The sequence below is a fragment of the Aythya fuligula genome, chromosome 18, assembly GCF_009819795.1.
Source record: "Aythya fuligula isolate bAytFul2 chromosome 18, bAytFul2.pri, whole genome shotgun sequence".
Lineage (NCBI taxonomy): Eukaryota > Metazoa > Chordata > Aves > Anseriformes > Anatidae > Aythya > Aythya fuligula.
The window spans coordinates 1,918,809-1,932,002 of NC_045576.1; the positions used below are offsets into that span (position 1 = coordinate 1,918,809).

General features: G+C 44.1%; 1 protein-coding gene across 5 annotated transcripts in view; it reads right to left on the minus strand.

Annotated features, from left to right (window-relative positions):
- Positions 1–899: 899 nt before the first annotated feature.
- MYH10 (myosin heavy chain 10) overlaps positions 900–13,194 on the minus strand; it is a 103,816-nt gene continuing 91,521 nt past the window's right edge. For all 5 annotated transcript variants that reach the window (XM_032199838.1, XM_032199835.1, XM_032199837.1 and 2 more), the window contains 11 exons: positions 12,085–12,333; positions 11,302–11,514; positions 10,555–10,767; positions 9,027–9,188; positions 7,459–7,587; positions 6,054–6,142; positions 5,690–5,813; positions 5,392–5,600; positions 4,022–4,130; positions 3,460–3,632; positions 900–2,616 (listed from right to left, as the gene is read on the minus strand). In XM_032199838.1, the coding sequence (XP_032055729.1) occupies positions 2,472–2,616; positions 3,460–3,632; positions 4,022–4,130; positions 5,392–5,600; positions 5,690–5,813; positions 6,054–6,142; positions 7,459–7,587; positions 9,027–9,188; positions 10,555–10,767; positions 11,302–11,514; positions 12,085–12,333 (1,815 nt within the window). In that variant the 3' untranslated portion in view covers positions 900–2,471. The remainder of the gene's footprint in view (positions 2,617–3,459; positions 3,633–4,021; positions 4,131–5,391; positions 5,601–5,689; positions 5,814–6,053; positions 6,143–7,458; positions 7,588–9,026; positions 9,189–10,554; positions 10,768–11,301; positions 11,515–12,084; positions 12,334–13,194) is intronic.

The following is a 13,194-nucleotide window of genomic DNA, read 5'->3' on the forward strand; positions in this document are numbered from 1 at the left end:
CATGCCCCAGGGGCACTGCTCTTGCTCCCGGCTGGTACCAGCAGCCCCAGTCCCTGCCCTGTGCCCCATGGGTGGAGGTAGGGAGAGGCACCCGCCCCCTTGAGGCACAGGGACAGACCCAGACACCTTTGTCGCAGGTAGTCACCCCCCCAGCCATCCCTTAGAAAGCCCCAAAAACTACTCGCACGTGGATCCTGAGTGCTCTGCACACTGCAGGGAGGCAGCTGTGACATGTGGACGATGGAAGGGACAAAGGCACAACCCTGCAGTGCTGAGAAGACTGCGGAGGGTGGCAAAGCTCTTCCCTGCCAGCAGGACGAGCAGCAGCAGGTACAGCCCTGGTGGAGGCACAGGAAGGGTCCTGAGGCCAGAGCCCCTCATGCCTGGAACCACCAGAGAGGGGTTGGGCCCCAGATGTGGGCCCACATTCCCAAATGCCCCCAACTCCCCTTCATGGAACAGGCCCAGCCCCTGCCCTGGTTTCTGCACCTCCGGCAGACCCAGCCCACAGCCTCCCCCCAGCCCAAACCAGGTTGCAGAGATCAGACCTGCCTGGAGCCTGCTGCCTCTGGCCACCAGACCAGGGCTGAGGGAGGGTAAAAGGCACCACACCGCTTCCACAAACAGAAACTTCATCTGTCAAGGAAATAGTAAAGAGAGCAGACGTTGTTCAAAATCACAACGGGGCTCAGAGGAAGGCGTTGTGCCTGTGCCATGGTGTAGAAAATGAGCAGGTGGGGTCAGAACTCCTCTGCTCCAGCTCTGCACTGCCATTAAGGTTCAAGGGCAAAGGCTCAGGCCTGACTGGTAACTTACACTGTATTTGAGGGAAAAAAAAAAAAAGCCAAAGCAAACAAACAAACAAAAAAACACAAAACACTAAGAAGGGAAAAGGCAGCTTCCAGTCATATTCTTATTTATTAAGGTCTATGCCAGCCTCAGGAGATAGCTCTTCCTGTAAGTAAACAGAGCAGGCGGCCACATCTATAATGAATAAATTTATTGTCTTACAAAAATCATTGTCTAGAAATATGGGTATACAAGAAAACAAGATATTTGCAGTCAGATGCCTGGTGGTCAACAGCCAGTTTGATTAAAAATATCCAAACACACACAACAAAACCTTTGCGACAGATGTTAAAGCTTTTAACCAAAAAAAGGAAATCCATGTCTTTTGAGCATGTGGCAGAGGAAGTTTCCTAGTTAACACTGATTCATTGTCACTAATATCAATAATACCACTTGGACTAGAGAGGTACATGATATGAAGCACAGTCAAAATTAATACATTAAATCATTGTTATATAGGCAAATTATATGTAACATTGTCTTAGTACTGTAGTGTCTAAGGCACTTTCTGTAATGTCAGTTTTTCAGCTATTTAAACAAAAAGAATGCTAACTACTCGCTGTAATACTGTTCAAAATTAAAAAAAAAAAAAAACAACAACAACAAAAAAAAAAGGATTCACATCCACTGGCATGTTAACTCGTAGGCAGGCAACATCCATCTCCGAGCCCCTGTAAACCACAGACTCCGCGGGAGCCCCGCACAGGCGGCGCCGCTGCCCTCGGCACCGGCTGGCCACGGTCTCACGGTGCAGCCCCTCGGCTCCATGTCCTGACAACTACTCAGCCATAAGTTAATAAATTATTTTGCCTGTGTTGTATGCTTATTTTCCACTGGTGTTCACATTATACTAGCCTTAATATATATACAGATCTGTTGGGCATGGTAATAGCAGGACACTACGAACGCAGAAGTACTGTACAGAGAGGAACGGTGACGCTATTTCAGTTTGCCTGTACTGCATGAACACTAACTGATGAAGCAGGTGCTGAGAACACTTCAAAATGATATTGCAGGTTAAAAAATGGACACTACTCATTCATCCCTACATTTCCCTCTAACACTTCCCAACGCCTTTTCACAGTTCACTCACTGATTGTGTGCTGATCACAACAATTAGGAGAAAAGAAAGATGCAGGTGCAGTTTGGTCTTCAATGATCCAACAGACTCAACACAGCCAAGGCCGTCTGAGCACAGAAGAAATGGAAGGATGTTGTCCGTACAACAAAGCATGCATAGTCATGACAATGGGCCTGTCCCAACCACCTACCCTCTGGGAATGAAGTTTCTGTATTGATAAAAAAAAGTTTCATCCTTCACATGATGCTTTATAAAATGGCTTTACAATGAGTATCTGGAAAATAGATGCACTGAACAGAGACGATCCCATTTTGTTTACTATATATAAAAAAGCAGTTGTACCTATATCTGAAGCAGGGTACAGTATGGTGAGGCTGGAGAGCCTTAAGACATAGTTGACCTATGATAAGTAACCTTGTAGCATGCCGACATTTTGTAAGGCAGATTTAGGGCCACAAGGCAGTTTGGTGGTCAGGAAAGTCCTCCTCGTTCTGCCGACTACTGTGTAAAAGGTCTCTGCATGCAAATGGTGTGAGGGGCTCTACTCAGCGGGGGCTGGCTGCGCTTCGTTCACGTCACTGCCTTTGCTCTCCGCGTCGTCATCTGAGAGCTCTAAGGAGGCCCCTTCGATGTGCAGCTGGCGCCTCCCGGATCGGCTCGAGGAAAAGGTGATGGGGCCCCCCCTCCTGCAAACAACAAGCAGAATGCGGCTGCAGACATCACCTCCCATTCACAGCCAGCACCACGGTGCTGGTGGCTGCCCCAAAAGAGCTCCCTGCTGCACTGCAAGGGAACATCACACCACAAGTTCCAGGAGAGGTGTTTTGAAACCACCCCTCTCTGAGAGGGGTCATCATGCTGCAGTCAAACACACGCTGCTACTCCAGGATTTCTTAGTTTATACCACTTTAATTTAGGAAGTCCCAAGTAACTAAAAATGTCGTCTGTGTGAGCACCACGCACTGACCAAGTACTAGACAGGGCGGGCTCTTTAAAAAAAAACAAAAAAAACAAACACAACTGCTTGCTTGTGAAGTGCTGCACTGCACCCTCCTGTCTCCTCAGCTGCTCTCTGCATCTCAGGATGGTTTTTGTCCTGTGCTAGCACCACCTCCTTTGACCCCCTCTGCACTCGCTACAAATGTTGATCTCAAAGACCTGCTCTCAAAGAAGGTGCTGAACCACAGGGTGGGCCAGCAAAAAGGGTATCGGTGCTTGCCACTGGCAAAGCCTGACAGGCCTGTCTCGTCTCTGGCATATTGACCCACTGCTGGATTGAACCACCAGCCCCAGGGGAATCTGCCTGTTTCAGCTTCAAAGAGCTCAGGCTCAGGAGCTGTCAGGAACATTCTTGTGGCCTGGCCACTTCCTTGGTATCGTCAGGCTCAGGCAGCCATTCCCAGCAGATTCCATTTGGCCCCATCCCCTGGGTCTGCTTCTGCAGTCCCACAGCTGGATGGTCAGGAGACACATTATGGGCACACAGGGGCCCAGACAAACGCCTGCCTGCTGGTGCTGGCACCACTCACCTTAGCCTGTTTTTCAGGGTGCTGACTTCCCGACTCAGGCCCTCGTTGGCCTCAGTGGCATCGTCCAGCTCACGCTGAAGCTTACGTCGTGAAGCATTTGCACGTGTGGCTTCCTCCTCAGCCTCCTCCAGCTGGCGCTTGAGCTGCTTCATTCTGGCATTTGCCTTTTCCATCTAAAATACAAAACCAGGTCATCGGGATCAAATTCAGCAGCTGCAACCCTGCAACTTGAGAGGTCGAAGAGGTGAGCTACCAGCCTTGTCTCCCCAGCCACCCCTGCTGGATATGACACCTCACTACAGACTCCAGTCTGGATTCCTGGAAACACCATAGAGCTCCTGGGTCCAGGAGACCAGGATGCCTAACAGATCATCACAACAGAGCTAACACAGGGAGATTTTGACTGCTGGGAGCCAACAAGGAACTACTCTAGCAGTTTAGTCATCAAGGCTAGAATTCCCTCAGGTCATTTCATTAAAGCACTTCTTAACAGCGCTCCTCTGCTCAAAGTTTTCTGTCTTTTCTGAGAAACAAACATCCAAAGCTAAGCCACTCCGCCTACCTGCTCTTTGTACTGATCTGCATGTCGACGTTCATCTTCCACCTGCATGAAGACTTCTTTCAATTTCTTCTCTGTGCGGCGCACCAATTTGTTAGCAGCTGCTCTTTCCCTAGAATAATCAAAAGCCACAATTTGTTTCAGTACATGGAGGCGGAAGCACAAGATCTGTACTTTCCAGAACAGTGGACATTGTGCAACTAACGCTTAAGCCCTCTTAACAAGCCCATCACCGTTAACAGCACTGACTTCAGTTTTAATATCCTGGGGCTTAGCTGGGAGGCAGCTTTAAAAGCAAAGTACTAGCACGGAAGCAGTACAAGTATGGTTTGCAGGCTAGAAGGAGGGACTGCAAAGTGCTTCTTCACAATGTTTCAACAGAGCAGCTTTAGGATTATTGCTGACCAATAACATGGTCCTCTGCCAGAGCCAGAAGGAATGGAGATGGTGATATAAGTCTCCTTTCAGTCTTTCTAGGATGAGCTAGCAAAAAACAGTCCTCCAAGGACTGAGATGGAAAGAACAGACATGGGAGCACTCTCAGTGGAAAGCAGACCTGCAGAGCACTGGTGGCATCTCACAGAATGGCTGAGGCTAGGAGGGACCTCTGGAGGTCGCCTGGTGCAACCCTCTGCTCCAGCAGGGCCACCCCAGAGCTGCTTGCCCAGCACCACATCCTGGCAGCTTTTGAAGATCTCCAGGGAGGAGACTGCACCACCTCTGGACAGCCTTTGCCAGGGCTTGGTCACCCCCAGTCAGAAGTGCCTCCTGATGTTCAGATGGAACCTCCTGCATTTCAGTTTGTGCCCGATGCCTCTCATCCTGTCCCTGGGCACCACTGTCAAGAGCCTGGTTCCCTCTTCTCTGCATCCCCCCCAAGGTATTTGCACACATTGATCAGAGCACCCTGAGCCTCCTTCTCCAGGCTGAGCAGCCCCAGCTCTCAGTCTTTCCCCACAGGAAAGATGCCCCTCCAGTCCCTTCAGCATCTTTGTGGTCCTTATTTTCAGAATATCTCAATTTATCTAAGCTGTCAAGCCAAAGAGACCAGTATCCCAAGGGAATGTTTTATCTCAAGAAACTTCTTCAGCACCCTGTGGATCCTGAGACTACCTGTCAGAACAAGCACCTGTTTAACTTAACAAATTAATTCAGGAATTTAAGTTAAAGAGCACAGATTCTGAAAGCATGAACCCCAGTCACTTTTCAACCATCTCATTGAAGTTTGTCCCTTGGACAGTAGGTTTCTAAATAATGAAACCTAATGCTTGCATTTTAAGCTTGCATCTCAGCCGTACAATAACTTAAGGCACAGAGGTTTCAGAGATTCTACTGACAGAGGAAACAATGCAAACAGATTTTTTTTTCCTTACTTTGCTTCCTGTTCAAGCTGTTCTTCTAGCTGAACAATCTTGGCTTCTAGAGTAGAAATTGTTGCCTTGAACTTCGACTTCACAGATCCCTCCAGTTCCTGAAGCTTGGCTTTCAGCTCTTTGTTCTGCCTTTCCAGCTGCTGCCGTGCATTTTCACTCTTCTGGGCAGCACTCCGCTCTCCAGCTAGCTCAGAATTAAGTGTGTCAACCTTCCAGAGGAAAAGGAAAATAGATCATTTGGTGCTAGTCAGAGCCCACACTTAACCACACATTGAAGCACAACACCACAGATTCACACCTGCAGGGTGGTCTTCCGGAAGCGCTCATTGAGAAGCTCCATGTTGCTCTGCTCTTCCTCAAGCTCTTCCTCCAACTGTGCAATACGAGCTTCCAGCCGGCGCTTCTCATCCAGCAGCGCTGACCTAGAAAGGAAGTATTTGGGTCAAGACACATTCAGATTCGATACAAAGCAACTAGCCAGTTTACTTCTGATAATCTAGGCATCGCAAGTGTCACAAGAAGCAATTTGGCAATTCCCTTCGTAACAAGGGAGTTTTTCATAAGGACAGATTAATACAGAATTTGCAAGCAGGCTATTGAGAGCCACAGCTGCTGGTGCCCACAGTTCTTCAGATGTGCAATTAATACATTTGATGACTCACTTTCCTGAAGCACTGTTTGCAATCTCATCAGCCAACTCATCCCTTTCTTGCTCAGCATGACGACGGGCTCTTTCAGACGCAGCAAACTCCTGCAAAGGTTTCAGGAAGGACCTGTTATACATCTCAGAAATCCTGCAACACTTAATCAATTTAGCCTCACAACAACTTCTGGGAGATGCTGTGATATGCAATATCCCTGAAGTCTTCTAATGGATAGGCAGGAGCAGCAGCTGTTGAAGCTAGCTGGTAACAACCAGCCACATCATCATGAAGTTTCTTCCCCCTTAACTGCCATATGACTGCAGTGGATTTACTTTTTCCATCCCCAAATGGTGGACACCGACAGTATTTAAGATAATGCTTCACTCATCCTTTCTAAAACCACTTCAGTATTATTCATACTGTATTACAAGTGTGTTCCTTGCAGAAAGTAGTTAGCGATGCTCAAGGCCTAAACAGTAAGAAAAAAAACATTGTCGCGTGCTCTAATATAAACATATTTAATGCAAAATGAGCACTGAATTTAGTTATTTAGGGTCTTACACCTCCAGAGTACATAGCATGAAAGTAAGAAAAATACAGAAAATTAGAGCACAATAGTGAAAACAGCACTGAATCTTGTATTATCAACTATATCGTGTGGAAGAAACACCCCGGCACTTGCTAAGAAGCATAACTAAATGCATTGCAAGTGCAAGACTGACAAATTTGAAGTCCACAAAAGAGAATAACGCATGAAGCAGTTCCCTTAAGTTGTAGGCCACCTGTAAAGGCTTAAAGTAGTGAAATCTGTGATTGCCTCTTTTTTTGTGTATGTCCTGTATTAGCTACAAACTGAAGTTCAAAGCAAAGTCATATAAGGAAATTTTGCTAATGTTTGACCTTGTGGCAGAACAAGGAGATAATGATGGATAAGCGATGCAGAGCAAGTCTTAGAGCTCTTACACAGATTGCCAACAGTGAGGGAACACATGCCTGTAAGGGAGGGATGAAGAACCAAGATGACAGTGACAAGCCTCTGCAGAATGAAATGGCCACTGAGGAGAGATTCTCAGGTTTTAGTATTTTCAGTCATCAGTTTCAGTACTGACACTGTACACCACACCCTTTATAGACTTTTGAACCACCTTGCATGTTTTGTGAGGTATCAAGTCTATTTAAGCAGTAGAAAAGCTTTCATGTGGACCAGAGAAATGAACTGGAGGCTACTGGAACAATTCCTTTTTAGCCATAAGCTCACTGAAGATCTGGTGCAGGAAGCAGGGTGAGGGGATTGGAAGAGAAAGGTCTGCTGTCTCTTATTTCTCTTCAGCTTACCAGTATAGATTTTTACTTCTGTTTCCCCCTCCTAATCTTCCTCATACTCTTATCAAGAAAAAAAAAAAATCATGGATTTCAATCTCACCTCTTGGAGCTGGAGTATTTCTGCTTCAAGACCTTTGAGCTTCTTCTCACTCTCTTTGGACTGTGCAAAGATCTCATCTCTGGATGCACGGGCTTCTTCCAGCTCCCGCTGGTAGTCTTTCATTTGAGCCTGTAGTTGGAAGAAAACCACAGCCATGTTGCATTAAGACAACCATGAGATTCGTAGCTCTGTAGCTTCTTATCTCCTAAAGAGGAAAGGCCTCCCCCCTCAAAGTAACTTCATTCCACTTAAATGCGTTTTTCAGTTACTTTTACAGTAAAACTTAATTTTCTTATCTCTGCATCACTCATTCTTTGTCAGAAATCTCATTACAGGGCTTTACCTCAATTATTTGGTATATTTCTTGTAGAGAAAAGACCTCAAATAAAGAGCTGCTCAACTGAAATCATGCATGAAACTTGTGGAAGTTGGAATTCCAAGGTGAAGCTTGGAATGACTTGGAAAAAAAAAATCTATATACTTTAATTGATTGAAAAAGCTTATTGCAAGTATGCAAGCTAAGACTTTATTCTCAGTCCAGAAGTAGCAATTCACCATTTTGTACATATAACCTAGTAGCACATGCTTAGCTTCCAATTAATACACACTGTTAAGATCTCAGTGTGCATCAATTTTCACAAGTTTGACTCAAGATGCTAAAAGAGTATAAAAGTTGGAGAGAAACTGCATTTAAATTGTACTTGCATCTCTGGAATACCACTGAGCAAAAAATCACTTATTTTAAGTGATTTGATTTTTATGAAAGTGTACACAGCTCAGCTCTCTATCTGACCTGTTCTTTTGGAGTAGAGGAGTACAATATTGTTCATGGACCAGTACCTCTTGCTTTAACCTAGCCTCTCCTCATCCAGAGCCTGGACTCAGTTCCTCATCCAGAGCCTGAACTCAGTTCAAGAACTGTCTTCACTTGCTTGGATTGACAAGAAATAGAGAGGACAGGGCAGAAAGGCAATTTAATTTGCCATATGCCTTACAAGCTTTGGGTCATGGCACTGAACGTCTTTGGTAAAATGGAACTCTACCGAATGCTCAACATTTTCCTGGGAATGGAAAACAAATCCTCAACACATGGGCTGCATTCTCTTGCCAAACAGAAAAGAATGGGCTTCTTGCAGACTTTTTTAAAGCAACTGAAAGTTACTCCTTATTCTCTTAAAGCATTTTGGCTGAAAATGCCTTAACATGTTCATTTTAGGAAGCAGCAGTCAGGAAGAGCTGAGCCCAAATCAGTAAATTCAAAGACACACAATGTAAGAAATGCAGCCTGTAAAGCAATACTCAGTGAATCTTTATGCAAAGTGTTGAAACAAAAAGTTGACTATTGAATAACAATACATCGGGGACAACCTTAACTCCTTACCAACAAAAGGATGAGAGGAATTTTGAACCGGTGATGAATTCAGGCCAGATACTCTCTGACACATGCCAGCACAGTTGAGCCAGATACTCCTCTTGCTTTCCATTAGATACATTTGCAGTTTGAAGGCATCACCCTTGACAGATTGCCACCAGGGGACAAAGCAGCTCAGTTGATTAGCTGTACTTACCTGGAGCTTACGTAGCTGTTTGATTGCTTCATCTCGAGCCTTATTTGCAGCTTCTATCTGACCTTCCAGGTCTTTCAGATCCATCTCCATTTTCTTTTTGGCTGCCACAGCAAGAGCCCTCTGCTTGCGCTCATCTTCCAGTTCTGCCTCCAACTCTCGCACCTGTGAAATCAAGACACTTAGGCTCCATCCCAGGAATGGAATAAACATGAAATCTCAGCAAATGGTCTGAAAATCCAAAAGGCTTTTGTAGAGCAGAATGAGCATTACTTGATAGAGTGACCAAGAGAATGCAGAAGGTAATCTACAGGAGAAGACACTGCAGATGGCAAAAACAAATCCACAAATTGGAAGCACAGATCTCTGAACTGACAGAAGAGAAAACTGTGACAATAACTCAGTGTCTGAAGCATTCCCATTTCATCCGTTTAGCTATTTAGTGATCAGCTCTTTGCCCAGTGCTTCTATTCACATTTAGGTTTCACTCTGGGGCAGATGTCACTAATTCTGATTGAGCGACTAAAAGGAAAATAAGAAGTAGAATCACCTCATTTTCCTCCAGGAAAAAAAATGAAGTAATTCTCTTAGAAACAGCAGTGCTACTAGCATTCTGTACACTATTTTTTTCCCCAAAACAAAACAGAAAAGCAAAGTAGCTGAGCAGCTAGTCAACAAGAACTAAGCCAAACGTATGCAAAAATAAGACTTACACAAAATGCCATTATTACACAGGTTACCAACATGAAATAATGTACTTTTAATCCCTAAATTAAGCTTCCCTCCTCATGTTAGGTCAAGGTTTCTGTTCTCATCCTATGCCAGTAAATGTCAATTTTGCACTGTAAAACTTTAAAAGCCTTCCAACGCTTGTGTTTGTTTCTACAAGATCTTTACATTGATAATTCCTAATTTTTCAGTAACTAAGTTCTTGTTTTCTTGTGATAAATATTGAAATACTGTTGTTTTACTTTACAAAGCTTTAGAAGAATTTAATTAGAAACATCTCTTAAAATATGAAATTTTAAAGGCATTTCTTGAGTCTTTGGATCTGCCTCATGTTTCTAGAGGTTTTAAGCCTGGAAAATCTGAAATCTTTTCCAGTGTTGTTATTTAGGAAGCAGTTCACTTACAGTCCTTCAGTCTATGTCAGGATCCACAGATTTGTTACTCTATACCAAACAGGATGGGCTTGAAAGTCCAAATGACATACCAGTGACTTTGGAATACACCTGTATTGCAGCAATAGCAAAGACTCTGCTTGCACATTGAGTGCTTTTGGTTAGGACACCAGAAACCATTTGCCTTGCAAGGTCCCTCAGTAGAAGACTCCGAGGCTAACAGTTGACGGTAGCCAGTCCTCAACAAGACAATTTTATTATTTGTGAAGATCAATGCTAGGGACTTCTATGGGATGGGATCTTTAAGCAAATAGTTTTATTTTTCTAGTAGAAAGTTATCACCAAAGCCAGAGCTTTTGCAAAAGAACCTCACACCCTTCCCTCTACGAAGTGCAGTAAAATAGACATACTTGTTTAACCAGCATCCTCTTTTTCTCTTCATTCTGCTCATCTCTGGCTTGCAGATCTCTCTCAAACTGGGCTTTCATAGCTTGCATGTTCACTTCCAAACGAAGCTTAGCATCCTCTGTGGCCTGCAGTTCATCTTCCAGTTCTTCAAGCTGAGTTCTCATCTCTTCAACTTGTTGCTCTAAAGTCCGCTTGGATTTCTCCAGCTCATGGACCTAAGCCACAAACATTTATCAGACCCTCTCCTTCAGGTATCTCAACAAAAGCACTTAGTACAGCAAAATAAAGCATTACATGAACACAGTACACTATGCTTTGCATTCTAAGTCTGACACCAAATCAGAACAGGCAGAGCAGCTTTTTTAAGTCTGTATTAGAGAACCCAGCAAAAACCTATGCAATTTATTAGACAGATGAGCTGTGCAGTTAGTGTGACAGTCTACGTGACAAAGAAAAAGTAGTAGTGAAATAAGCTCTTAAATCTATCTCCAGTGCCACAAGTCATTTGGCCAGAACTTTCTACTCTGCACATCCTTCACATCTTTTCAAGAGATAATGGTAATTAAGCCTGAATGACTACCCCAACCCCATATTTTAAGTATTCACCTCTCCAGTACCTTGAGTTATATATCAGCTTCAAAAAATGGAAATTCTAATTTAGTGTCAAACATACTTCTCTCATTAGAGAGTTTTACTGTGTTATTCCCCATGCAGTATATAACAAAAATAAGGTGTGGAAAAATACTTACATTTTTGCCCACATCATCTTTAGAGCTCATTAAGTCCTCCATATCTGCACGCAACTGTTTGTTCTGTCTCTCAAATTCTTCCTTAGCTTCAAGGGCTTCTTCCAAGGCTCGAGCCAGAGACAGTGCTTTGGTTTCCTTCTCCCTTGCCTCTGCTTCAGCACGATCTCTTTCTTCTGCATACCTGGCAGAAATATTCTTCTCTTCTGCCAGCATCTGAACGTAAGAAATAAATTAATTTATCTCAAATATTATAATCAGGTCCTTTCCGCCTTGTGTTTTAGTCAATCAAATGGTTAATGCTCAAAGCTTAACTGGCCTTCAGAAGCTTGCTGGCCTCTTAGGACTTTATCAAAGTGCTAGTAAGGAAACAACTAAAGCTGTTCTGGGATGAGATGAGGAAAGGAAGCTACTATTCAAGACTATGTAAGTTTTACATTATTCTGATCTTTTGGTCTTCACATCCTTTCTTAGTCTATCACAAGGAATTACAATAATGCTTTTTAAGTCAAGATTTTGTTCCTAATATAGTTTTTTTTTTTTAATATATATATATAAAGAGCTTATTTCTTAATCTAACAAGACTCTAACATGAAATTTAGCTCACTGAAATCATAAGTGCCTTCTCATAGCAAAGGCCAAACTGCGCACATCAAATTTACCAGTAACAGAACTCTTCTAGCTGGATCCTTCTATAGTTACTACATAAATGAGTACTGTAAATATAAACAAGATGCCGTTTAAAAAATTCATACAAAGTAGCAAGATGACAGGAAACAAGATTACCTGATCAAACTTCTTCTGCTTTTTCTCCAAATTAGAGACAATCTGGCGCTGATGATCTAGATCCACCATCAAGTCATCCAGCTCTTGCTGCAGGCGGTTCTTTGTCTTTTCGAGTTTGTCATAAGCCATTGCCTTCTCTTCGAGGCGCTGGCTTAAGGATTCCATATCCTTCAGTAATTTCTTCTTATTTTCCTCCAAGCCTTCTATGGTTCCCAAGTCATCATCTACCTTTTTCTTAGCATCAGCTAACTGAAGTTTATCAAAAGAAAAAGATACTTAGTACATCATGAGAAGGAAACAAAAGCATCAAACAAGAGCATCAGGTCCAAAGTACAAAACCAGAAGCAGCACAAGAATTGTGAACTAGCAGCATATTAAACAACATGAAGTTTAGGTAACAGAATCATAGAGTAGCTTGAGTTGAAAGAGATCTTTAAAGATCATTTAGTTCCAACTGCCCTGCCATGGGCAGGGACACCTTCCACTACACCAACAACTGGCTGCCCCCAGTCCCATCCAGCCTGGCCTTGGCACTGTCAGAGATGGGGCACCCACAGCGCCTCGGGGCAGCCTGGGCCAGGGACTCAGTGCCCTCTGAGTAAATAGTCTCTTCCTTGTATCTAATCTAAAGCCATCACCCCCTGTCCTATCACTCCATTCCCTGACAAAATCTCTCCCCAGCTTTCCTGCAGCCCTCTTTAGGCACTGGAAGACCGCTGTGAGGTCTCCCCAGAGCCTTCTCTTCTCCAGGCTGAATGACCCCAACTCTTGCACAGCTTCACTCTTCATAGGAGACGTGCTCCAGCCCTCTCTGATCATCCTCGTGACCCTCCTCTGGACCTGTTCTATGTCCACGTGCTTCTTACACTGGAGCCCCAGAGCTGAATGCAGCTCTACAGGTGGGGTCCAAATGATGGAGTAGATGGAGACAATCCCCTCCCTCAACCTGCTGGCCATGTTGCTTTTTCATGCAGCCCATGATATGGTTCGCTTTCTCTGGGGCTTCACCTGACCACCACAGCTTTTCAGATATGATGGATTGCAGCTTAGCAAATTGGATAGTGGCTTAGCAACTTAAGATGACATTTCTCCAAGAGGTTTGGGGCACCA